At 32.2% G+C, this 27286-nt stretch overlaps 4 protein-coding genes across 4 annotated transcripts; 1 reads left to right on the top strand and 3 right to left on the bottom strand.

The window, feature by feature from the left end:
• The first annotated feature begins 1511 nt into the window (after nucleotides 1–1511).
• On the top strand, nucleotides 1512–2221 carry LOC125807618 (protein PSY1). The gene is made up of 2 exons (XM_049487355.1): nucleotides 1512–1608; nucleotides 2066–2221. Exons 1-2 carry the CDS (start codon nucleotides 1512–1514, stop codon nucleotides 2200–2202), a joined length of 234 nt encoding a protein of 77 aa, XP_049343312.1. The 3' UTR covers nucleotides 2203–2221.
• A 2232-nt stretch (nucleotides 2222–4453) lies between these two features.
• Nucleotides 4454–7817, bottom strand: LOC125807561 (zinc finger CCCH domain-containing protein 66-like). The gene is made up of 2 exons (XM_049487295.1): nucleotides 7652–7817; nucleotides 4454–6806 (listed from the first exon to the last, which is right to left on the bottom strand). The coding sequence occupies exons 1-2, from the start codon at nucleotides 7663–7665 to the stop codon at nucleotides 4736–4738; spliced, it is 2085 nt and encodes a 694-aa protein (XP_049343252.1). The 5' UTR covers nucleotides 7666–7817; the 3' UTR covers nucleotides 4454–4735.
• A 5557-nt stretch (nucleotides 7818–13374) lies between these two features.
• On the bottom strand, nucleotides 13375–17088 carry LOC125807767 (phosphoinositide phospholipase C 2-like). The gene is made up of 9 exons (XM_049487507.1): nucleotides 16710–17088; nucleotides 16063–16259; nucleotides 15828–15969; nucleotides 15266–15466; nucleotides 14784–14986; nucleotides 14513–14630; nucleotides 14237–14389; nucleotides 13971–14057; nucleotides 13375–13692 (listed from the first exon to the last, which is right to left on the bottom strand). The coding sequence occupies exons 1-9, from the start codon at nucleotides 17013–17015 to the stop codon at nucleotides 13375–13377; spliced, it is 1725 nt and encodes a 574-aa protein (XP_049343464.1). The 5' UTR covers nucleotides 17016–17088.
• A 2826-nt stretch (nucleotides 17089–19914) lies between these two features.
• LOC125807589 (probable pyridoxal 5'-phosphate synthase subunit PDX1) lies at nucleotides 19915–21032 on the bottom strand. Its single transcript, XM_049487326.1, has one exon. The coding sequence runs from the start codon at nucleotides 20909–20911 to the stop codon at nucleotides 19982–19984; it is 930 nt and encodes a 309-aa protein (XP_049343283.1). The 5' UTR covers nucleotides 20912–21032; the 3' UTR covers nucleotides 19915–19981.
• Between the last annotated feature and the right edge of the window lie 6254 nt (nucleotides 21033–27286).

Here is a 27286-nt window from a genome sequence, read left to right as displayed (position 1 = left end):
TCAAATTAATGATCTTTTTTGTTAAGATATCTTTTCAAAAAGTATTTCACTCATCAATCAAACATTACAAAACATTTTTAAAAAAAAATACACTTTGTAAAAATGACTCATAATTCCAAAACAAGAGGAAAGACAATGTCCCATGAGACTTCTCTTTATGTTATTTATTTTGAGATTTGAGAGTGTTATTTATTTTTATATGTTTAAGTCTTCACAAACGTGTATATATATATATATATATATAGTTATTTGATTTATATTTATATTGAAAAATAATAAATACCAAAGCAAATTAGTTCAAATAATATAATCATAAAATAAGTTCAAGGAAATGAGAGTCCTAAATACAATTACTAGCTACAACCTTAAATTAACTTTAGTAACATTAATTTGATATAGTCTGTCTACTGTTGTGAAAACTTTTAATATGATGGTGCTTAATTAGTACTCTATTATTCTTATAGTAATATTTTTTATATTTTGCATGAACTACTTTTCCCATTTCTGACTTTTGATTCCTATTATTTAGTTTGCACGTAATGCTCACATGTTCCAATAGCAACCAAAATTTAATTTTATGCATGGAGTATTAATCTATTTTCTTCCAGTTTATGTAACACCTTAATTTGCTGTCTGAAGACATCAAAACAACTTTGGAGCTCTGTTTAATTTTTTTCCACTCTAAATTGAATAAAAAAAGTTTATGACTTAGTGTTGTAGTAACTTGGAATTGAAGCAACGCCCATACTTTTATCACTTACAAAACAAAATTTATGCATGTTTTATCTCATTGTGTCTTGTACATTATATCGAATCTCACATCGATAAAACATGAAAGATATAAAGGATATATAGAAACACTAGTGGCATATTTTAAAATAATGCAGGCACAGGCTCAAAGCTGATATTATCACTAGTGGATTGGACGGTATATATGTATAATGAAAATCATATAGTTGATCCCAATTTATCTGAAATTGAATCGCAATAGTTGTTGTAGTATCATGATATCCCTAAACAATGCCTCTATATACATGCAAAATTTTAAGGAAAGAAAATTTTGTTATAAATATGTAGCTTTCTTTAAAATGAAGAGAAATTTAAATAGATGGTTTTATTTTGAGTAAAGGAAGCTACAACAAACTCGTTGACCCAAATTTGATGGATTAGATAATTAAAACACATTATGATTTCCAAACAAAGTCGTGGCCACGTAAAGCTCACCAGTTGCTAATTTATGTCAACTCTTCAACCAGAGGCGGATGTAGCACATCTATATCAGATACTTCTGAACTCAGTATTTTTGATGCAACGCAAAAATTTATAGGTATAAATAAACCAAAATTATATTAATAAATAGTATTTATGAACTCCTAACTTTAAAGATACGGTGGGTTCAATATTACTAAAAACCTTAAATAATAAACTCATAAAATTTAAATCATGAGTCCGTTCCTGTCTTCAACAGCCTTATAAATAAAGAAGGTTATTTGGGTTCTCATCATCTTGAGATGGCGGCTGGTTTTGGAATTCGACACTACTTGTGTATGATGTTTCTTCTTTCAATTATATTTTGTGTTTCAGCGCGAAATTTCATTTCAATCTCAGGTAATATATATATACACCCCTTCTTTAATTATGATTTATTGAAAAAATAAACTTGCTAGCTTCATTCCAAGCATATTGCATGTAATCGATTGTTAGAATCAATAGGTCTTGAAATAGTTGGTTGAATTTTTTTTGAAATATATCATATCCATCTTATCGGACGGTCATAATTAAAAATTACTCCAACTTTTTCGCCTTAAAACTTTATTTCGGAGCATTTAACGGAAAACCTGACTTCCCCAAAAAAAACCCGAAATTCTTGATTAATGGAGGAACAATATCACTTTTTTGTTCAATCAATATAAGATACCAGATTGAGATTTATTTGAGTCGTATTTTAAAAGCCTGGCCCATGTCTAATCTATTGATGGTATGATTATAAAAGTTTGTCATTTAGGGTAGAAAATAAATTTTTTAATATTAAATTATGATGTTTTCATATATCGTTTGCATGCAGATGATGAGATGACAATGTTACAAGTGCAGATGAAGAGGTCACTGCTTTCAGTGCAGCTAGATGATTATGGTTCACCTTCTGCGAACCGCAATCACTATCCTGGCAAGCCCAGCAAGTCCAAAGGTGGCCGTGGCTAGTTCATGCCCTGAACTATAATATTTAATATATATTTTATATTAGTTTATCTTAACTAGTACAAATAAAATGCCCAAAATTTGTAATGCAAATGTTACTACTATATTATTTCATATTCTGTTACTCCTTATTTATAAATGTTATAATACGGATTTAACTATAATATTTTTAAGTGTTTATGGTACTTATGAGCCTATAAGATTAACAATAAAGTGTCCTATGAGTTATTGAATTGATATGTGAAGATATTTTTTATCACCATGGAAATATTTTTGATTATTAGAATTTAGTTGATAAGTCCATTTCAGGTGTCGGGCTTGGTATTTAATAATAGTATAGTAATCAAAAAACTAGTTTCTATCATGAAATTTTAAATTTTACTGGTGAAATTAAAATACAATATTTTCATAGAATTTTATTTATTGAATTTAAAATTCCAAGATAGTGATTATTTTCAAAAATATGACGGAACTGATGAGTGGGTGCAATTTTACGAATAATGGGCTTAAAGAAGCTTCATGTTTTGGGCCCACTTTAGAGGCCCAAATATGCCTGAAATAGACCCATGCCACTCGTATAATGGGCTCAAAGATTAGCTGGACATTAATCCAGCTGGCCTGTAATTTGTGGAGTAAAAATCAAAGCAGGTGTTCTAAAATTTATTTCCTTAATTAAATTACGAAATTAATGCAATTTCAGAAAATATTTTCCTAACTTTTTAACTCTTATGCGTAACTTCCTAATTTGAAAGATGTATGAATAACAACAACACATTATGTGAAACTTCATAAATAGATATGACAAAATAGAGTGTACGCAGTCTTATTTTTACCTCGTGAGTGAAAAAGTTGGTTTTCCGAAAAAATTATATACACCAAATAAACACGTTAATTTCCGAGTTCCATTTCAAATAATATGGGAGTTCTCACTTTAATTATGTTAGGGCTCAATTGGCTTAGTAGTCCTTAATGAATTTAGGGATTATTTTCATGTATACCCTATTATTTAGAGGAATACAATCTTGTTAAGTTAAGGCACTTAAATATATTATGATACCACAGTAGTGCAATCTTGTTAAGTTAAGGCCGAAAAATCAAGTATCAGAGTAAATCTTATAGAATTAGGTCATTATCAAAGTAAATTCAAGATTAAAAAAATTATACTCTTAATCAACTTAATCAAATATCGTATAAAGTTAACTTTTTGAAATCTCATCTTATCCTATTAAATTTGCAATTACTTTTTCCATCTCTCAAATAAAATAAATTAGTTCAACATTGAGATAATTTAATTTGTGCACAAACACCCTTAGGGGTTGTTTGGTTGAGAATAAGTTATCTCAGAATTAGCTATCCCATCATGTATATGAGATCAATTTATTTCATCACAATAATATAAATAGTGAAATAAGTTATTCTAAACTTAACAACCAAACAAGACATCATAATTTTATTTCAAAACTATTTATCTGGTCCAAAGTCCATATTGCCGGCCATAATTTAGCAAGTAAACGTCAATCCATTATCCAATAGATAGGATCGGGCGGCTCTATTTAATTTCTGTATCTTTTCCTACTTTTGACTTTTGAAGCCAATTGACTAATTAACAAATTGCAACTTGCTTTGAACTGTCTCCAAATATTGCATCACATATTCATTGCACCGCCTTTTCTTACCTTTTCACAATCTCTGAATTGGCCTGCCCTATCTTTTAGCACTTGGAATTTGGCATGATTTTGCACTACAAATTGTCACCTTTCTTCCTGTCCTTTTCTTATCTATTTATTCATCATTCAATATTGATTCACTTAATCCAAACTTATGTTATGTAGGGTTCATATAAAACGATTAATTCAAACTAGTATCGCGTATTGTGTATAAAACATTTCTTACTAGAAATTTGATTTTTTTATTTCTGAGCCCTTGAAATAAGGAGATAAGCTAGTATATAAGTTATAGATTCGACTGAATAAGTACTTTTATCCAAAATTCATCGAATGTGTACAAATCATTAATTTAGAAATCAATAATATAAAATTACTAAAATTTCAAACTCATTGCCTCTGCTTGAAATGAGACCTTTGAGATTGATATTATTCGATGGTTCAATCTTATCTATAATAAATCATAGACTGACAATTATGCTTTCTGAATAATCAAATTTCATCTCATTGTACACTCTTATTCAAACAAATTACAAACCATTCAACTATAAAAAAAAATGTAGGACAGTGTAATTTGATAACTTGGCTTTTGAATCAGAATAATTTCATTTGTATCATTATTCATTGCCATGTTACATAACCTATAGTGATGAGATTAAAGCAGACATTAATCAAAATTCTGAACTTAAAAATAAAAAATAAAAGATACAAATATTTGAAAGAGCAGAATTTTTCCACCCTGCCCAAAGAAAGACCTTTCTCTAGCCCCCTCTCTTTGCTTATCATTAAGAAAAAGAATTCAAAAAATTGCAAAAGAACTTGTTAGATATTACTCCATGAAAGAATGCGCGCGAATCCAATCTTTTTCAGTATCAATGCACAATCTGCTCCTGCTCCATGTATAGCTGGTCTACCCATGTTGGCATCGTCTCAGAACCTCGACTAGTATTCAGACGATACTGTTGATCTTCCATCATAGCCAATTGTCTCGAATCCGGGGACTGAACCCAAGAGACATCAGGCTCAATGGAATAGTCTGAAACTGAGGCTTCACTTGTAGTAGGAAACCTACTGCCACTGCTCCGTAAACCAAACGAAGCAGATTTTCTCAACTTATTGAGCTCTTCCTTCTGGATGCCCCAGTCCAATTTACCATCAGGTGAGCCCCAGCCTGAGAGGTTAGAAGGCACAGCGGATGCATTTGGAAGACGGCCTGCACCACTTCGATCAATGAAACTCTGGCTTCGCCTGGCAAATGCAGCTGCCCTTGAACTCAAAACTGCTGTTGCTGCAGCATTAGATGGATCAATTCCATATGAAGATGATGTCCTAAAAGACGGTGAAGATTGACCGGAAGAATAGCTTGTCATATGTTGCTGGTTCATAGTCTGTCGCATCTGCATAGCTTTGGGAGATTGCAGCTGGGGTGATACAGCATCAAGTGATAGTCCTTGCAGCTGAGACAATATCTTGGCATCAAGGTTTGCTAAGATATCATCAAGATTAGAGGGGTTCAATCCACCATGCCTACTGAATTCACCGTTTCGATCATTTGAAGAAGCTGCAAAAGCAGCAGCTTTGGCTGAAGAACTATTCCACCTGGATGGCAAAGAAAGAGCAGATAACTCATCCATCAGCTGATCTTGCATCAGATAACCATTACCTATCTCCATGTCTCTGGCATTGATTGCGCTTTTTAACCGACTAATAGGCAGCTGCAGGGTTGGAGTTGCAGGGCTGGACTGGCAGGGCCACAAAGATCCACTCACAGAAGAAGCTCCTGCAGAAGGAGACATAGGTGGAGTTGAAGTAGGAGGTATCATAACTGATGGAGAGCCGAGGGCTAGTGGAGTAATTGATGTGATATCCAATGACGATGCGCCACTGGAATATGATCTAGGGGAAAGAACAGCAGACCCCGTGGAAGGATACAAGGGGCGAAGTTCTTCAGGTTTGTGGGCAAAGAAGCATACCCTCCTATTGCAATTTGTTTCATCCTTGCACATACGGGTCCGGTATTGTGCAGGGTGAAGCCAGCACTCAAAAATACCATGTGCATACTCGCAAGAGTCTCCCCTTTGGCATGTCCCCTTGCGAAAGTCTGGACAAGGGACACAACTATAGTGGTATTTACTAGGGTCACGCCTTCTAGCGTTTTCACCAGGGTGAACAAAGGGGCACTCTGTCCAATCATGGGAGTATGCTCTTGAGCATGGTTTCACCTTAAATATGTACATTCTAAAGTCATCAGTCCCATATATCCCATTCTTTATGTCCGGAAGAGAGGGATCGACAGGATATTCTTTCTTCTCGATCCCAAATTTAGATACAGTTGGAGTCAACAACAGTTGTTCCTCTGCTTGTTCAGAAATGATCTGATCAATCACCTCGTCGCTGCTGCATCCTCCGAGCAAGTGCTCCAGTATCTTCCTCCTAGAGTTGAGGCAACAACTCTGACCAGAGATCAGGTCAACAGCTCGTTTCCCGTTTGCATCCACCAAATCCACATCAGCAGAAGCATCAAGCAAGAGCTTGACAACCTCAAGCAAAGCTGCAGAGCCACCAGAAATTGCGCAGTGAAGCGCAGTAGCCCTATCCGAACCACAAGCTTGATTAACATCAACACAACCCTTCTCAAGCATATAATTCAGCACCTGTTTGCAGCCAAAAGTAGCAGCAACCATAAGAGGTGTCCTCTCCTCATATCCCATCCTCTTTACACCAACTCTCCTAACATACCATAATCCCACCTCATTGATGTCATGGCCTTCCTCTTCTACAGCCTTTTGGAAGTTTCTAATATCATCCGAGGCCGACAACTCGAGCAAAAGGGAGAAATCAGGGACAAGTTCTTTTTGCTTCTGAATTTTAGCTTCCATGGCTAATTCAGTAGAACAAACTTGACTCCTAGAACCACTACACATGAATAGGGTCTGTGCTTCTCTACAAAATTTAGTACAAGAGAAATTTAGTACAAAATATTATCAAATTTCACCAATAAAAAGAAATCTGCAGCAAGCATAATCTTCCTACTTGACCAATGGAAATGAAATTTCAAAACCCCATATACTACTACTCAATAACTAATAAAAGCAATAAAAAATCCAAACAACCATAAAAATGTTAATCTAACACATGAGCTGCTCTGAATACTAGTACAGAGGCATGTTTATCAGAATCCAGTTCCAATATTTGAGCAGTAAAGTCCAAACCATGCGAATTTACAGCTACTGCGATCAATAAAGTAAGCAATTTACAAACAAGAATCTCTCTTGAGATCCTAGTCAGGGTGGGTATAATAAAAAAGAGATAATGGTCAAAAACACACCAAACCTGTCATTTTTCAAGAGCTTCACATCCAACCATAAGTTGTTCTCTTTTTCTATCTGAATTATCAAGTTATAGGAATTAAAACACGTCTCGAAGCGGACTAGGCCAACTATCAAAAGTTCCCTTTTTCTTACATGAACCATCACCATCTTCTCGACTAGGTGTATTTTAATACCATAGATAATGATAATTCAATTAGAAAAATGGACCAACTGATAACTGGAGCGTGAATACTAGTTGATCACAAACTCAATAAAAACGAAAAGAAGTCAAGAACTATTACAGACAGGGCCCAGGGGACGGACGAAAAATTAGTTTTCTAAACATGTATACATATTAATTTTTCTCAATTATTAACACTATCAGTCGAAATTTTGACTTCGCCACTAAAAGGTTCCATAAGTAGTTAATACTAATATTTGTATACATAAGAAGAATGAAATAACGAGAAAACATACCTCAAGTCTTGCATAGAGAAATATATAAAGGAGGGTTTAGAACCCCAGATATTGTGGAGAGAGAAAGGAGCAACACACGAACAAGAAATGAGTTGCTAATGAGGCAACTAGAATTCCTCCTTTTAACTACAACAAAAACGTACGAACCGTCAAAGAGTGGGACAGGTGGAGAGAGAGAGAGAACGCAAAAATTGAATGTAAAATTATTAAATAAAGAAATTTGGAAAAAAAATATTTTTTTGTTTTTAAGTAAATAAATAATTTTCAAAAATTGAAGTTGTGTTTGTCGATATATTAGAATTATTTTTTTGATTTTTTATAAGTAATTTGTGAAAACATTAAACACCTTTTTGTTATTTCTAAATTCTTTAAAATCAAGTTTAATTTTAGAATTTTTATGATCAAACTTATCTTGCGAAGTTCAGTGACCTCGTGATCTCACTTTTCCTTCAAATGAAATGAAAATGAAAATAGAGATGAAATGCAAATGCTAAATGAAATGCAAATTCAAAAAAGGTGGGCGTTGGGCTGATGGAAATTGGAAACTAGACTCCCACGTTGACTTCATTCTCACTTTTAAAAACTTTTACAGGTCGTTTGGTAGAGTGTATTAGCAAAAATAATGCATGTATTAACTTTATGTATTAGTTATATTTTGTTTGGTACACTTTTTCATACTATGTATAACTAATGCAAGCATTAGTTATATACTCTATTATGTATTATGGAGTGTATTACTAATACCATGGATCTTTAGGTATTAATAATACAAAAAAAATTTAACACTTGCATTAGATTAACTAATAACAAAACTACCTTCTAAGCCTTTATTGAAACATTTTTCAATACTTTTCCACGGTAAACTAATGCTATTCTCAAAACGTAAGCTTTGCAAATTGCAGTAAAAAGCCTATAGATTATTGCATTTGTTAAGATTTTTGATACAGAGATTATCTTTTTTAATAAAATATTTTTGAAAAATTTAAAAATGTTGCAGCTCCCTGTGTATTTCAAAGTCAAAACACAATTGACAAAAGGGGTTATAAAGGGGCACAATACAATAGAGCAACTGCTTCTAATAATAACTATTATTATTATTATTATTATTATTATTATTATTGTTATTATTATTATTATTGCTCCTAGGGAACGAGTTGATCAAAAATGAATATTGAGAACTTGAAATAACTAGTTTGCTGGTGATTGACTTTGAGGCAAGGTGAGGGTTAAACGATGAGGTATTCAAATGACTTAAATTATCAACGTTAAATGATTATCTTGAAGTGTAATTATGAGTTTCAATTTATTTTTATTACACTTTTGACATACTTCCAATCATAGAGTGTGATGAGTAAAATTATTATAATAAGTTATTGGTTTTGTGACTCGAGTTCGTAATTTATAGATATCATAGAGAACTTTATCATTACTCAAGTGCTTCTCTGGATCCTTTCAATGTCAATATGTGGTGCACACACAAAAATAACAATAAAAGTTTGAGTTTTAAATAAACCTCTTTGCCAATTTTTCTCAAAAATATTTTAAAGTAGTACTAAAAACTATTTATTTTATTTTTTGGGGGAAAAGAAGAACTAATGACGTTTAGCAAAGAATTTTATTGTGATTGTTTTATTAAAGAACCATGTTGCAAAAGAAAGTGCACAAAATAAAAGAATGTGGGGATATTTTTGTAAATAAATATTTTTTTAATAGACTTTATACAAGATTTGCTATTTCCAAAACATCAAACCAAACAATGTATAAGAAATAATGCAACCATAACACAAATATAAATATAATCGAACTCTAATATAGAAAATGAACATGGAACAAAATTTGAAAAACTCAGTTCAATTTTCGATGACTCTAACCGGCCGGATAGGATTGTTAGTTTATTTAGGCGGTCCAGGAGGAAGACGTATGGAACCTTAGTTCCTTAAATAAGAGTATCTATTATCACAATTTAAAAAGAATAATTATCTGAATTTTATATAAGAAAGTCCGATGATATAGATGGGTGATGAAGCACTTTGGAAAAGTAGTACACAAGTAAATTTACGTGGAAGATATATATTGTGTTCATTTGGCATGGTCCACACCTAGTCCCAATTTTGATATGCATGAACACAATTCCAAATTCGAAAGTTTAATCGAGAATTTTAATATGAAATTTTTAAATTTTAAAAAATAATATTTACATATTTAAAATATTCATAAAAATACTAAAAATCATGATAATTATATTTAAAATATTTAAGAGTCCATTTAACTCTCTAAATTTAAAACCTAACATATTATTGAAACGGTGACAGGATGGAGTATATATTCTGACGTACTCCCTCTGTTCACTTTTACTTATTTACTATTTTAAAATATATTTTTATTTTTACTTATCATTTTTCATATAAAAAACAATTATTCTTAACATTCATTTATTACTCAAATTATTTCACAAAATATCTAAGGCTTTTAAATTAATTAATATATTAAAATATTTATATTAATGATTACTTTTTAAAAAAATATATAAAGTTGAAAGTGTACAAATAGTTGCCTCGAGTGGATCATTGTGACAAAGATGCGCACTGCGGAGACGTGGAAATTATCGACACAAACACACAATGACAAACAGATTGTCGACTTTGGAGGCTCCAATTATTTTTTCTTTCTCTAGAACCTCCCTTTATTTTTCAGTTTCGTACAACACTATTAGATTTTTTTTATTAAAAATTTATTTTCCTGAAATTTGGAGAGTAAAAGTTACATTATCATAAAAAAATCTTTATTAAAAATTGATGATAATGATAATAATAGTAAATAGGAAAAACTTGTCGTTTATGATGCGAATTCGGTAGAATTATGTCGTTAACCTTGTATTTGTCTTAAAAAAATATTTTTATAATGTATAAATTACAAATTTAAAACCTAGTAATGTCAAGGGGTTAGAATAATCCATACACTTTTAATTTTAAATCCATCTATGTAATGTTAGCCAATAATATAGTTTCTTTTATGAAATTTTTGGCACGAAAAAATTGATTGTAAATTAATAATAGTGTTTGTTAGAGGTTTAGAGCACTAATCTACTTATAAAAGTTAAAGAGTTGAGACAATTGTAAATATATATAAACGACTTTAGCTCAAAAGTGAATGAAGTTATTATTATTTTTTGCTTTCGCCCGATGTCTAGAGTCCATATTGGAGCTCTAACTAAATTTTGATTGGGTATTATAGAGTTTACTCAAATTCGAGATCTCTGATTAAGGAGGAAGCAGTTCCAGCACTGCACCATAGAAGTGAATGAAGTTATTTTTGTCCAGTTTGAAAAGAAATGTTTTTTTCGTGAAGAATATTATATAGCGATCAAACATTAGAAAATGACTTATTTAGTGAAAAATTAGTTAAGCATTTCTTCCATTTTAATTGACGAGCACAATTAATTTGACTGTCTTGTCAATATCGCATTAATTAATCTAAAATATTAATCTCTGTATTCATCCCTAATATTGTTTTAGATTTAACTGTTTGGAGAGATTTTTTAGCTCAATCGTAAAGTTTGGTTCTACAGGTAATTAACTTTGCATCTTCCAATTAAGGAAAGTGACATTAGCACTAACTAAGCTCCTCCACAAAATCATAGGATATTTATGAACCTACTTTAAAAAGAAGGGCAATAATATTGTTCTCTATCTAAGTTTGGTCGATCTCTTTGTTCTATCGAGTACATATTGGATAAAAATCTAAGTTAGGTCCCTTTGATGCCTAACATATATAATGAGTAGTGAATATGCAAGATTTTTATCAACGAGTTCAACATATATTATATATAAAAAAATTAAATGAAGAAGCTTTTGATGAATTTGACTTTATCTTTATAAACCCTCATCATTATTTCCTTTAAAATAGAAGGGCTATTACATTATTATTTACTAAGATATGTCTTGAATATATATGTATCACCTGTATTTTTATTACTTTGGGTGGAAAAAATCTAATTTTTTTTTGTGGATTGTAGTTGAACAACTGAAGTTCAAACATTTTTATTTATAGGAAGAATCATTTTCTAACCTAACTGTGAGTATATCTTTAAAAAAAAATTGACTTTGCTATTCTTTGTTTCCTATATTGGTGAACTACGAGGAACTGTAAGATCAGTGAGAGTTTTCTACATATAATAATATTTTTAGCACTATGATTAATTATATGATATGATTGGACTATATTAAAGTTCTGGGAAAATTACGCGGTTAAGCAAACTTATACTACTTAATTACTCATCAGAACTATAGTTTGCTATAATTACCACTCGCGACTAATTATACATTAATTACGTGGGCTGACTTTGAGTTTGTATAATTAGCCACGTTTGTATTTGTATAATTCGCCAAAATATACAAATACATATGTATAATATACAATTATCTAACCGATATACATATACAATTCACCTTTCTCCCACTCTCTGCCCTCTCTCGCTCGCCTCTCTCCTCCCTCTCCCAATCTCGCTTGCCATATATACAAATGCATTTGTATAATATACAATTATCTAAACGATATACATATACAATTCACCTCTCTCCCACTCTCTGCCCTCTTTTGCTCGCCTCTCCCAATCTCGCTTGCCATATATACAAATACATATGTATAATATACAATTATTTAACCGATATACATATACAATTCACCTCTCTCCCACTCTTTACCCTCTCTCGCTCGCCTCTCTCCTCTCTCTCCCAGTCTCGCTCGCCTCTCTCCTCCCTCTCCCAGTCTCGCTCGCATCTCTCCTCCCTATAACATGTAGCTATGAATTGTAATTATCAAACTATAGCTATGAAGGGTAATTAGGCTATTTTTGAGTGGCTATATGTGAAAGGTCCTCTATACAATTTGTGTGTATAGGAGAAAGAAGTTGAACCCAATCAATACAGTGCCTTGGATTAGTATTACTGGGCTTTTCATGTTTAAATCCAAAGGAGTGGGAGCACTTAATTCAATTGGGTTTTTTCTAATTTAACCATTTGGCCATATTTTATTGTGAAAATTGAAAAAAGTTGTTTTAATTTTCAAAGTGAAAAATAAAAAACTCCAATTTGTATTCGTGATCATACACATTCACACAATTCTAGTTTCAAATTTTATTTTGAGGAGTGAAAAAAGTGAAAACCACTTTTTGGTGTTTTTCAAATTTCTGAAAATTCCGAAATTCAATTTGAAGTTGAATTTTGAAATTTATGGCAAAACAAAGTATTTCGGAGTTCAACACCGAAAAAAAGTAAGAAATTCTATGGCCAAACACTAAATTGTGAATCTTAGATGAAAAAATTGCAAAAATATTTTTGACCCCGTTTAATAAACTTTTTTTCACTGTCCATCGAGTATAAGTTCTAGTCATAGTATGCACATAAGTTAGTTTTGTCTATGAAACAAAAGATCGGGACATTTCAATGGTATAATGTACGTCTATTAGTCATATTTAACTTGTGAACAATTGAGCAACGTATACAACATTTCTCTATAAGACACAACTTGTTGTCAATTGAGAATGTTCACTCACTCTGCATTCAGTACCTTTTGGTCCATATGTTACAAGTGGTTGATTGACGTTTTTAAAATCTAAAATTAGAGTATAGGGCCAACAATATTATCTATGAGCCACAATTCCATCTATAGTCTTTGCGTTTCCTTAACTATTTACACTAACTTTCAACTTAAACAGATTGGGATTAATTAATTAACGGAGTACTGAAGTCGAAACGCATGAGAAGTTTTACTGATCTGTAGACATCTCCTCTGCGATTATACAATGGAACACATCGAATCCCAGTCCTCAGCTCAGAAACAGGCAAACATGTTTGTCCTGCAAATTCATCTTCACCAGATGGATCATAATCTTTAACATCAATCCGAAGCAATGCTAGTTCTGGTACACGAATTGGAAATTCAAATTCTTCGTTCTCATTCCATATTGGTATCCATTGATCGTTCACTGTCTTTGTTTTGCGCATTTTATTAGTATCCGCAGGTACTCCTACCATTCCAACCTACATAAAAATTATCTCAATTTGTCAATGCAACTTTTGTTACCATGAAGACAAATGTTCTTTTGGACAAATTGTCAATGCAACTAGAAATGTTGTGCTATTGATTTATGCAAAGAGTTTTAACTTATATATACCGAGTTACTAACTATAAAAACTACTCAGAAAAATCAATCTATTTGATATACAACATACATGCTACATTATCACTACGCGTGGGTGAAAAAATTCTACATACTGCTAGTGTAATCAGGAAAAATATCGCAATTGAAATAGCTTACCCTGACATAGAAGTCTGGAGGGGAGCAATAATCAAAGTGTCTAAAGTGGAAATCTGCACGCCAACCTTCTCCCATGTATATTTTTACCTGTTTATAATCAACATGGATATTACACATGAAATTAATTATAGTATATGTTATTCTTCAGCAGAAGCGCCAAAAAAGTGGTATTTGTGTGAATAAGTAGTACAACAACATGAACACAGTATAACCCCACAAGTGGAGTTTGACAAGCTAAGTAAAACTATATATTGAAGTTTATGAACCTTGAGAGTTTTTTTTATTGGCAAGGCCATTGAATTGAAAACTTCGTCACATACTCCATCATTACTTAGTAAGAAATCTGGTTTTTTCACATAGCCACAGCCTCCGTTGGCTCGAAAAAATCCTTGCATCATCCATAGAAACCTACCGTATCCCTGTTAGAATATAAGTCATATTTTATTAAGGTTCTTTTAACAATATAATCTTGACCCTACCAATTCAAAATTTCTTTATTTTTAATTTGAAGGAAATTGATATGGCAAGTGATAGTACTTGACCTGCATGTTAAATGCAACCATCTGTGCTCCACGCAGCCATGCAATTAGAGGATCATAGTTTGATGAATCAACGCGTGCACCCTTTGGGTACACCCTTAGAATATTTCGTTGTGTAAATCTGAAGTATATATCAACATATTATTCATGTATTATGCCTCAACGCAATGATCCCTCATATGTGCTCTGAACGCGTTGAGGGAGGCATAATATAATTTGATGAAACAAGTAGTAGTAAAGAAAGAATCAATGGAGCTGAAGCATTTATATTTACCGGATAAGTTGATGGCTATGTTCAGCTACAGCGTCTTCAAGGGCTAGTTCATTCATGCTACAACGTCCAACTTTATTAGAACTTCCATGGCTTCCAAAATTTTCCATACCACCTTTGTGCTTCGTGGCATGGATTGCAATCAAATCTCTATATTTGGGAACTTCGTCTTCATCTCCCTCCTCTAATTGTATTTGCTGCTGGTACTTTGTAGAATATAAGTATCATAAAGAGATTTCACTGACGTGTATATACTGGCAATGTAAATAATATTTATAATTTTATAACGGCAAGTGTACAGTAGTTAAGAACCTAAAATTTGAACATGTTAAACTTTAAAATTCTGAATTCGCCTGTAACTGTAATAATATTTTGAAGAACTTGACAACATAACTTATTTATACTGGTGATGTATAGAAGTTAAACTCGGAAAAAACTAACCTTGCAAAACAAGAGCAAGAAAATAATATAGGAAGATATTAAACCTGAATATGATTGTTAAGTCCATTCTCTGAACGTCCTCTCTGAGTTGGTGAAATCTTAGAATTGTCTGATTCTTCAGGGTTATTTTTTGGTGGTGGTTTCGTCGAAATTAAGATTCTTTTCATTAACTTGTTTGGTGAAGGGAACACGTCCATATCTGATTTTGGGATGAACAACATCGACCCAAATGTGCTCTTCACCATCTGTATTCTTAAGAAGTGAGCAAAAATCTTAGGATAAACTACTCCCTCCGTCCCAATTTATGTGATACAATTAGAATTTCGATAGTTAACCAAGTTTCTCTAAGACCAGAATTTTTTTATATGTCTTTTTAAATATGTTAAAGTGGTAAAGTAGTTTCAAAAGATTCTATGTTCGAACTCTTGGTCAAAGCTTAGAAGTTTGAATCCTGAAATTTGAACTCACATAATTAAATTGGGACAGAGGGAGTAATATATACGAACCTGATGTAGTAACTTAGGTAGATTGTAGGCATTTATAACATTGAACCAAGAAATGAAATTTTGCAAGTGAAATATATTTATAGAATTAAGTTAATTTTACCTGAGCTACTTTTTCTTGAAGGTATGGGTAAGGATGTAGGTGGTCTTCAAAAGTGAGTATAACAGGATATTCAGAAAATGAGAAGGCATCTTCCTTTATGGCTTTCAAACATTTGCCTAGTTTAACAGGTGTTGTTAGTGTCCTGCAGTTTTTAAATTCAAGAATAAAGTTACTCAATATATGTGTTGGTGGGAGATAACAGATATTCCGTGATTTTTTTTGATTAAATAGTTACCCTCCATGACAAACATCGATATCATCTTTTGTGATATTAGGCCAAAGGTCCAATTCAATCACTCTAACTCCTTTCTTTAAGGCCTTCTTAATTGGTTCAATACTGCAATCACTACTGAGCTGATTTCCAGTTAAATACGAGTTATGGCCTGTGTATATATAATAATGGGATAAGGGAGCATCCATATTTTGATGGACCTGAAGAATCCAATAAATAAATGGAGTTAAAGAGATTCAAATCAAATGGATAGTTAGTTATAACTAATGAAGCATTCCTCTGCTTTCAGCCAAAAGTGAAGACAAAAAATAAGAATCGATCATTCAAGTATTTCAAATTGAATGACAAAATAACAGGAAGCGAGATATATAGATTGGGCATATATCCATCTATATTAAATTGCTGATTCCGAAATGATTAAATCATTTTTGATTGGACAAAAGAAGAAACTGTATGGCGAGTTAACAAGGTTCGGTTCAATCCCAGTGTCATCCAGCAGAAACAGAGAGTTTTCCATTATGAAATAGGAGAAAAAATTATAGAAGAAATAAAATGCAGTAATCAATAGACTGATTTAAGATGTAGCAAAAGTTCAAATATAATGAATATTTTTATTTACATAAAAAATTTGAAATATTTAATTTTAATACCTTAGACTGATGAACAAAATTTTTATCACCAAGAAGAAATTTAAAGAAAGCTTCAAGAGTCAATCCCTTTCTATGAACAACATTGAGATGTTTGCTATTGAATATATTTTGGGCTTTTTTTGTAACATTGATCACCTCATTCTGTTCTTTCTCCAGAAAACTAATCAAATTATCCCTACTCATAATTTCATTCATTGAGTATGATTCAAATACTTTTTTAATATCTTCTGGAATTTCACCTCCCCTCACTTTGAATACTCTTGACCAGCAAAAGCAAACCTTGAAATGTTGCTTACCATTAGACATTATTATTTTTCTCAACTAGTGCAACAGCAATTCCAATTTTTTATCGTATCAAACTTTGTTTAATGTTCAATTTATATGTAGGAATATTAGAAAACGTTTGGTTTCCATATTCTGAGAATTGCTTAGGAATATAATGTCTCTGTTTCAGAAAGAATATATTATGCCTACACGAAAAGTGATGCTTGTAACTTTCAGGAACTTTAGTAAATTGAACAGGAAGATCAAGTTACTTTTCTTGATTGGGATAGGTAAAGAAAATCCCAAGTGGCGAAACCAGAGATTTTAACAATAATTTAAAAAAAAAAAAAAAGTTCATTAGAATTCAAACTTATGACCTAAAACAAAAAAAAATAAAAATAATACTAATTAAAAAAAACTTATGACCTAAAACAATTTTTAAGCTACCTTTACCGCTGCATTAAGATTGTAATTTATGTACAATAAAATTGAAAAAAAAAAGCTATATACTTTGTTTTTACACTATTTCCACGATATAATCATTTGTCAAGGGTCAATAGAAGCATCCTTTCAACTTCACACAAGACAGGAATAAAATTTGCGTACCCCCTATCATCCCCACTAGGTGTGTTTTTGTTGTGGTTGTTGTAATCATTAGATGAAGGGAATTCGATTGAACTCCCATGGAAAATCTTACCCTGAAGACATTTCACCAAGCATTCCAATAGGTTGTAGTCACCTTATAACATGTGATTAACGTCCTGTACTGGACTGTAACTTATGGAGTTGGATGAATATAGATTGTAAACCTAAGTTTCCAAGTTAAATAAGTTAGTTTACTACTGCAATCACATGAACAATTCTTGATAACCTGATTCTGTTCGTAAATGCTAGCAATACTTTTTTCTTTCTTTCCAAGATCGTGAATCGTGATGCAAGTGACATTTCGAATTAACTCTCAAGTGACATGTCAACGATGAACATGGTGGTTGCCCCTTCCAGCATCTGTTGTACATGTTGAATAACTTATTAAGGCATTCAGTAGTCTTCACAAAAAACAAAGGCCAAAGATGTGTGTTACATTAAATTCACGTAGAAGTGAAGGTCTGAAATATTTATTTCAATCAGATTAGATTACAAAATTCTTAAGGAGGAACACAAACATTGATTCTTTGTTCCGTTCGATGACCTATGATATTATTAATCGTTTAATCCAGGTAGTGCTTGGACTCTCGGCTTATTCATACCACAACATATACCTTGATGCATCGACATTGGCTCTAGAAAAAGTTAAATATATCGAACTAGCACTAGTCTTTGTTTCATGAGAACTATAGATAACCAACCTGGAAATCCTATTGTTTCAATCTTGACTCCTTCTAGACAGTCTTTCACGTTGGGTTTTGTACTAGTTCTTACCTTTCTGTTTGCATCCTTTGAAACTCGAGGCCTATGAGCCTATTCAACACACTCTTCAGTGTTTGGAATCAGGTCAAATATGAAGGCTTTGTCTTCGGCTTTCAGAGTACTGAACTAACCTCTTCCTTGGATAGTTTCGGAATATAAAGCCCAACACTGGTTAAGTTGAAAACTAATTAAGCCTACTTGCATTGCCGTGCTAGTCTTTTCCTTTTGCTAGTACAATTTTATTTGGATGTCTCAAAGGGACAACATATGAAGGACAGGACACATATGGTTTATAGTGCCCCTAGTATGTCCATGGAAGGACAGGACCAGTCCACTTTTCATGTCCCTTGCAAAATATAGTTCTTCAATTAAGAGAACCAGAATAGTAATCAAGGAGTCAGCAAGAAGTACGAGAGAAAAGAACTATCCGTGCATGTCCAAAAGTCGAGGGTGAACATATAGCATATTTATTCAAGAAAATCCACAATTTTAAGGCTAAATAGCTCTCCTTGAGCATAGTTAGCTATGCTGCAAAGTCATTTTGTAACAAATTGAGTATTATGATGTAGCTTAAGGCCGGTCAACAACCTAGCCATGGATACAGCATAATCAGGATACACCAAATTCACAAACTGTGCGGACATTTTCACAGCAAAGAAACTTTTTTGGTGCAGAAATTGATTGTAGATCTGGTTAACAAGGCCGAACCCACTGCCAGAAATTGGCATAAACAAATACACTCGTACAAATATACTCGTATCCCTAGGTACATAAGCAATTTCTTTCACACAAATAGATCATCTAAAGCTAGTTATATATAAAACTGCCCCGACTCACTGAATCAAAATATAAACGCGGCATAAACCAACTTCTAATGGAATTTCCAAAGAAAGAAACAAGCTTTATCACGGCTATGATAATTGGAGTCGTCACGAGTTCACAACCTAGACTACCAATAGCAAACAATTTCCTCCTCTGGAGAATCAATTGCAAGAAGCTTTAATAAGTGAACGATGAAACAATACCAAGATGAACAGAACAAGGGTCCCTATAAAATTCACAGATAACTTTAACACACCAGGAATAGACCCAGGGTGCATTTGGAATCAGCACAGTGAATCTGCTTCTGCCAGTAGTAAATAATGAAAGGCAAGTCCCATCATATTGGTACAGACACTACCTCAAAAAACTAAAATCAGGTGTATTCCAACTATCAAATTAGTTGAAAGTTACACTATATGAACTTTCATCTCCTTACCAATCCATTTGACCCGATAATAAATTCATTGTAATACTGTAAACCACGAGGGAGGCCAGTGTGATAGAGCAAAATCTTGGGGTGATGGGGGAAAATCAAACTTATATTATTAACATATGCATCCTCAGAAAATTCATGCATAAACAAGCTAAACAGTAGAAACTTTTCTAGTGCTGAATATCCAAATGCATATAACTGAATCAATCTAATTATCCCATTCCAATAGTTCATAACAGCTGGCCAGAAAATCAAAACTAAAATATACGAACAAACATATCCCAGAGAGTATAACATACTCTCATCCAAGCACAAGATAAAGACTTTCTAAAACTTACAACCATCATCACTCGGAACGATTGGCATACCTCTCCACCTTTTCATCAAGATTAATTCCAACCATAGCCTCACCAAGCCCACAGCTAATTTCAGCCAGCAATTGTGGGTCACTGTAATGAGTCACTGCTTGCACGATTGCGCGTCCCCTCTTTGCAGGGTCACCACTCTTGAAGATACCGGAACCCACGAACACGCCGTCACATCCCAACTGCATCATAAGCGCTGCGTCTGCTGGTGTCGCCACCCCACCTGCTGCAAAGTGAACCACAGGGAGCCTACCCAGTTGCTTTGTTTGCATCACCAGATCGTATGGTGCCTGAATCTTCTTAGCGAAAGTGAAAACCTCATCATCGTCCATGTTTCGCAGCACCCTGATATCACCCATAACGGAACGCACGTGACGAACAGCCTCGATGATGTTTCCGGTACCGGCTTCCCCCTTGGTCCGAATCATGGCAGCACCCTCACGGATACGGCGAAGGGCCTCACCCAAATTACGGCAGCCACAGACAAAAGGGATACGGAAATTGTGCTTGTTGATGTGGTTCTCATCGTCAGCAAGGGTAAGCACCTCCGATTCATCAACGTAATCTACTCCGATAGCCTCAAGGATTTGAGCCTCCACGAAATGACCAATACGAGCCTTGGCCATAACAGGAATAGTCACAGCCTGTTTGATTTCTTTGATAAGCTGGGGATCCGACATACGTGCAACGCCGCCCTGAGCGCGTATATCAGCAGGGACACGCTCAAGAGCCATGACAGCACACGCGCCGGCCTCCTCGGCTATACGAGCCTGTTCAGCATTAACAACGTCCATGATAACGCCGCCGCGAAGCATCTGAGCGAGACCCACTTTCACTGAAAAGGGGGATTGCTTGGTGGTCTCTGTGAGAGCACCATTTCCGTAAACTGTAACGACACCGCTTCCGGCCATAACTGAATTCTCTGTGTAGCAAAAAGAAGAGAGAAAAGGAGAAATGAGAAGATAGGGAAGAAAAGGCGGTGGAGGAGAATTGGGATTTTGTTTCTAAGGATCTCTACGTTTTTATAGGAATATAATATAATACTCCTCCGTCCTATTTTATGTAACACTTTTTATCATAAATTTTTCATAGATTTTTTAAACATTTTCAATTATCAATTATTGTGACTTATAATACTTTTTACGTAATTTACAAATATATAAATTTCATTTCAAAAAAATTGAAGATTTCATGCGCAAATTTTCGATCAAATTTAAATTGTTTCACTCTCAAAAAAACAAAAAATGACACATAAATTGGGACAGAGGGAGTAACTACTACTCTTATTAGTAAAAAATATATTTAATTCGTATAAAATCTGAATTATTTATACACCAAACAAAATCTTTGGAAAAGAAAAATGCACCAAAAAATCAAATACATATTTCATTATCAGTCCACTTTATCCTGGTTTGTTTGTTTGTGATAAACATTTTTTATATGTAGGGCCAGTAGGAATTTATTTTACGTCATTAGGTCCCGTTACTTTTTTGTAATTAGCTAAGATTCATTGTGGGTGAACGAATATACATTATGAATATGTTAATGAATCGTTCAAATCCATAATTCTATTCAAATTTATTTATTTATTAATAATGAGTTATTTTTTTATTAATTTATCAATTAAAATTACAGTTCTTTTTAAAAAATTATTATCGGGTTATTAATTTTGATGGTTTAATCGATAATTTAATAGTAAATTGATCAATTATATTTGTATTATTCGATATATAAAGTTTGTGATGTTGTATCAAATTTTTGGTTATTTTACAATGTGTCAATGTTTCTTTTTAAGCAAGACACGATCTGTCAACGCATCTACATGCTTCAATTTTTTTTTTTTTGTGTGTGTATGTGTGTCAAATTTTAACGGTTAAATCGATAACAATTAATAAGTCAATATCTTAATGCTTTATAACAGTTTAGCATGTCTACAAATCAATAATCAATAAGTCAAATCGATAAATTTTAAAATCGAATCAATCAATATGCAGTCCTTGTGAAAACGATTAAAAAAACTTAAAAAACTTGAAACAAATATAATAAAAGCGTAATACATCATCAACCAGAAAAACTTGTTAGCAAATGCAATTTTAACACTTGAAGAATGTGACTTGTTTCAATGAAGCATCTAAATAGATTATAAAATATTCTTATTAAATATTTTAAATCAAATTTTGAAATTTTTTTCTACACATACTCTCAAATATCATAACATAGATATGGAGTTAATATCTCAGATGATCACCTAACTTTGAATTGTTCACTTAATTTTAAGTTGATCACTTAAAAAGTCACCCAATCAATTTAAATAATTGAGGAAAGTGTGAATAATTAATGAAGATGACATATTTTGATTGGTTACTTTATATACATAAAAAACATTTGAGAACTGGTTCTAAAATAAACTTTTAAATTATTGAAAGTTTAAATATTTTTAAAAAAAAGTATAAATAAATTTTAAAATAATTGATGCATTAAGCCTAAAAAAATAAAACGTCAGAGAATCTGAACTTGAGCTACGAATCGTAGATCATCACGTAAAATAAAAAATATATATTTAGGATTGTGGCGTTATTGTTCATTTGCTTTCAATAAACGAATAGAGAAAATGAATAATTTAAATTAATTGGTTTCAGAAAAAATAAAATCTAAAAGGAAGTAGTCTGTGAAAAGGAAAATGGGGCTCACCAATTGAGGCGGCGAGAGGAAAGGGGTGGTGTTGAATCTTGAAAGTGACTGATGCATTAATTAGGCCAAACACATATACCACTCCTCTAACTTATCCACATTTTTCATTTCGCCACTTTATCTTAGTCTTGTTTCATTTTAATTCTTGAACTCCATTTTTTATGTTCTATTTTAACACGAAATACTATTTTTATGATTTATTTATTTCTATATATATTCTTCAACTTCTTATTTTAAATTGACACGTGTCATTTAATTTTAGTTAAAAAATTAAAAATTAACAAAAAATAATTCTTCTTAAAAAAATAATATTTTCTTTTTAAGAGTGTTATGTATTTTTGTGTGAAAAAAAACCGACGAAATTATGTTGGTTTTATTTCTTTAAAATCACCGACAACCTAACAAAGTCAGTCGAGTTTTAACATTGTTTAGTAGTGTTATTAGCAATGAACAAGAGTCTTTTTTTAGTAGTGTTATTAACAAAGTCAGTCGAGTCTTTTTGAAGATGGGTTTTTTTATTCGTATTGATTTATATTAAAAATTAAAAGTGAGTATATGCGTTAAATTTAGATAGCCTAGATGATAAGAAAAAATAAATAAGTAGTGTTATTTAATTTAATTGAATGTTTAAGAAAGAAAATCAAAGAACTTTCGTCAATTTATTTTCACGCAAAAATACAGAGAAATATCAAAAAATAATATTATTGTTTGAAAATTTTTATGTTCGTTCGCGAATGTTTAATATTTTAAATTAACAGTTACACGTCTATTTTTAAAAAATAAGAAATTGCAATTGAAGAACATAAACAAAAACAAATCATAAAAATTAGTATAAGTGTTTAAATGGTACAGAAAAAATGGAGTTTAAGGGTTAAAATGGAACAAAGTTAAGTTGGAGTACCAAAATGAAAAATGAGGACAAATTTGAGGGGTTGTATATGTGTTTGACCCATTAATTATTTAATACCATTAGAGAAATAATGGGGCCTCCTCACATCACTACTTTAGATTGCGTGAAGTTTTTGATTAAATTTAGAATCACATGGAATATTTCACGTAATTTTCTCTGTTTCAATTTATGTGACTTATTTTTTTTTAGTCAGTCCCAAAAAAAATAACACATTTCTATATTAAGTAAGAATTTAACTATAAAATATCAATTTTACCCTTAATGAAATAATTTACAGTCACACAAATTTCTATTATTCATTTTGAACCACAAGTTTTAAAAGTCTTTTTTTCTTTTTTAAACTCAGTGTTGAGTCAAACTACCTCATATAAAATAGGACGAAAGGAGTAATAAAAATGATTTCGTATTCAAATATATAAAGTGAAGGATTTTGAAATGTGTTGGATGATTCATGTAAGGATGTAAATTGCTTGAAATGCTTTATTTTGAATGAAAATTTATTAAAAACATTCTTTCTATTTTTACTAAGCATATATATAGATTTATGAAACTAAATTATATATATATATACACACTCTATATTCATAGATTTATGAAACTAAGAGGGAGTTTGAATTGACTTAAAAGTTGGTCACACCTATTTTTAAGTCAGTTTTTGACTTCTGAAAGTGTTTGACAAATATAAAAAATAATTTTAAATAAGTCAAAAATGACTTAAAATAAGTTGAGAAGTGTTTGGCAAGGTCAAGAATGACTTAAAATAAGTTTAAAATGACTTAAAATAAGTCAAAAACCAAAACTACGTCTCCCCCTACTTTTTATTTTTTGATTTAAAAAATATTTTAATTTGACTTTTTATTTTTGACTTAAAGCTATTTTTTTAAGTCAATTCAAACGGCTCTAACTTAGATATATTATTATTGTTGTTATTGCATGGCAAATGAACCACTTGAAAAAACAAAAGTTGGAAGACGTAAAAAACCGTGGGTGACCATTTGCTTTCCTCGGCGTAGATAATATACTTTAATATTCTTGGATTTTTGTTTGATATTTTTTTAGCATACTTTATAACCTTGGATTTTTGTTTGATATTTTTTATAAATACTTTTACGAGTTAATAATTCTTCCCTTCGTTTAGTTTATTTTATTTTATTTTAATTCATGAAAAAACAGTGACAACTACTTATCTTTAAAAAAAATTCCCCAGTCCAATACCAACAGCAGGGAAACAAATAAAAAGAGCAGCAGTTCGTAACGTAAGCGGTGAGCGCAGAAGCTACTTTCCAAACTTCTTCGCGGATTCCCAATAAAATCAATCCAATTTCTTTCTTCTTAAAAAAAATATTAACAAATAAATAAAATTGTTATTAAATAAAAAAATATGTGTAATATTTATAGCTAATGATGGTAAAAATAATTTATAGTAGTGGATTATAATAATTCATATTAGTGTGGTGACAGTTGTAACAATAGAGATGATTGTTGTAGCAGTGACTGATATGATGATAATGATTGATAGTGATGATTGAAACGGTGAAATTGAAGATATGAATAATTGGCAGTTTTAATGATGATGTGTTGATGATAGTTGATGTTAGCGTGAGTTGTGATGGTTGAGTAGCTATTGACTGCAATGATGATAATAGTCAATAGTGGTAATGACTAAATAGTGCTTATTGATAATAATGGTAGTTGTAAGTGATCGATAACAAAAGTGGTTGATGGTGCCGACAGGTGGTTGACGATGGTAATGATTGTGATGTCAAAGATGATTAGTGATGGTGGATGATGATTGTTGATAGAGTGATGGTGAAAACTATTGACACAAAAATTCTTTGTTTAAGAGTTAATAAAAGTATGCTCGTCATCTCCATCTTGTAAGTGCCTCTTTCGCTAGTACTTTTTTTGTCTCATCTTTAATACACTTCACTTAACCTATTCCCGAGCCTTCCTCTTTCTTGCTCTATCAAATTTGTACAACTTCTTATCTTCACCTTTGTCCCTTAATTTGACATAAAAATGTTCGAAAAATTGTTGTTTTTCTTGTCATACTTGCTAACTTTGCTTCTTTTTTTTCATTGTCTTGTTCCTTTATGTATTAATCTACTTTTCCTCCACGTCTTTTTTTTCCACTTGTCTTAAACTTCTCCATTCACCACTAATCCTTTTAATGACTATTAAAGTTATTTTTCAAAACTCTTAGCACCACACTAGTTGCTTTCCTAATGCAACTAACTAGTTAATCATGTTATGACCTAAATAAGCAGGTGTAATGCGAAAACTAGCAAAGCAAACCTCGAAAGACCATGAGTAAGAAGACAAACGAGAAACACACCAAAAGAGACAAATTTAATGCGGTTCGGTCAATCGACCTACGTCCACAAAGGAGATGAGCAATCCACTATAAATATGAGAGTACAAATATAGAGAGAAACAACTTCAACCAATTCACTCAGAATACAAGGAGGTACACAAAATTCTCCAGCATAACCGCAACTCTTAAAACCCTAGGACTACATTGTGAATGCTGATTAAGTTAGAAGAAACAGACCTATATTTATAGAGTCCCAAAACCTTTCCTACAAGAAAAGGACTACTCAAAATATTAAAACCTATTTATGGTAAGAAATCAGGGCAAATAAACTCCAACAAATCTCTCCCTTGGCCTGAATTTCTGACAAAATAAATTTGTCCACCCTTCTTCATATAATCTTTAGGATCTTGCATCTCATCTCTTCTCCATAATCTCCTCCATCAAATCTACGTCTCGACACAGAGAACCTCTCTTAAACAATTTCTCCAACAAAATCTTCATTGTTATCAAAAAGATTGCTGCTAGAACTACACCTGACAAGATGAAAACCCATCTCTTTCTAACCTAGCTCATTGAACCATGACTCTGATACCACTTGTTAGGACAAAAAATAATTAGGTGTAATGCAGAAGCTAACAAAGCAAACCTCGAAAGACCATGAGTAAGAAGACAAACGAGAAACACACCAAAAGAGACATATTTAACATGGTTCGGTCAATCAACCTACGTCCACAAAGGAGATGAGCAATCCACTATAATTATGAGAGTACAAAATATAGAGATAAATAATCTCAACCAATTCACTCGAAATACAAGTAGGTTCACAAATTATCCCCCATAACTGAAACTCTCAAAACCCTAGGACTACATTGTGAATGCTGATTAAGTTAGAAGGAACATGCCTATATTTATAGAGTCCTAAAACCTTTCCTACAAGAAAATGACTACTCAAAATATTAAATAATTTTCCTAAAGAAAAACCTATTTATGATAAGAATTCAGGGTAAATAACCCTAACAAATCTCTCCCTTGACCTGAATTTCTGACAAAATAAATTTGTCCACCTTCTTCACATAATCTTTAGGATCTTGTGCATCCCACATGTTGTTCACATTTTCAATATTTCCTTAGCCCCACAGTCGTTAACCTTTCTCCCATTTCCCAAGCTCGAGAGTAACTATCATAATTTTGTAAGCAATGTTTTAAATGCTAAAAAATTTCCCCAGCAAATTAAACTGAATTAAAGATCTTTAGTTTATGAATTTTGAATCTAATTATTTTTGAAATTTGAATAAAATATTTATATGTCTAAATATAAATATTAAATTATTGAGTAAAAGTTTCCAGGCTCTACAAATTCATAAGTCGAAA

Source organism: Solanum verrucosum, unplaced genomic scaffold, assembly GCF_900185275.1.
Source record: "Solanum verrucosum unplaced genomic scaffold, falcon-dt-bn FXZP01000183.1, whole genome shotgun sequence".
NCBI classification, from domain to species: Eukaryota; Viridiplantae; Streptophyta; class Magnoliopsida; order Solanales; family Solanaceae; genus Solanum; species Solanum verrucosum.
The sequence above is the reverse complement of the archived record's forward strand: the minus strand, read 5'-3'. Positions and strand labels throughout refer to the sequence as shown.

Bases quoted from the DNA above. Each gene is read 5' to 3' on its own strand.
- LOC125807767 (XM_049487507.1), bottom strand. From the start codon at position 17,015: ATGTCTAATGGTAAGCAACATTTCAAGGTTTGCTTTTGCTGGTCAAGA. The intron at 16,260-16,709 runs GTATTAAAATTA...TGGATTCTTCAG, and splicing joins ATTTTGTTCATCAGTCTAAG to GTCCATCAAAATATGGATGC. The intron at 13,693-13,970 runs GTAAGCTATTTC...ATTTTTATGTAG, and splicing joins CTCCAGACTTCTATGTCAGG to GTTGGAATGGTAGGAGTACC.
- LOC125807618 (XM_049487355.1), top strand. From the start codon at position 1,512: ATGGCGGCTGGTTTTGGAATTCGACACTACTTGTGTATGATGTTTCTT. The intron at 1,609-2,065 runs GTAATATATATA...GTTTGCATGCAG, and splicing joins AAATTTCATTTCAATCTCAG to ATGATGAGATGACAATGTTA.
- LOC125807589 (XM_049487326.1), bottom strand. From the start codon at position 20,911: ATGGCCGGAAGCGGTGTCGTTACAGTTTACGGAAATGGTGCTCTCACA.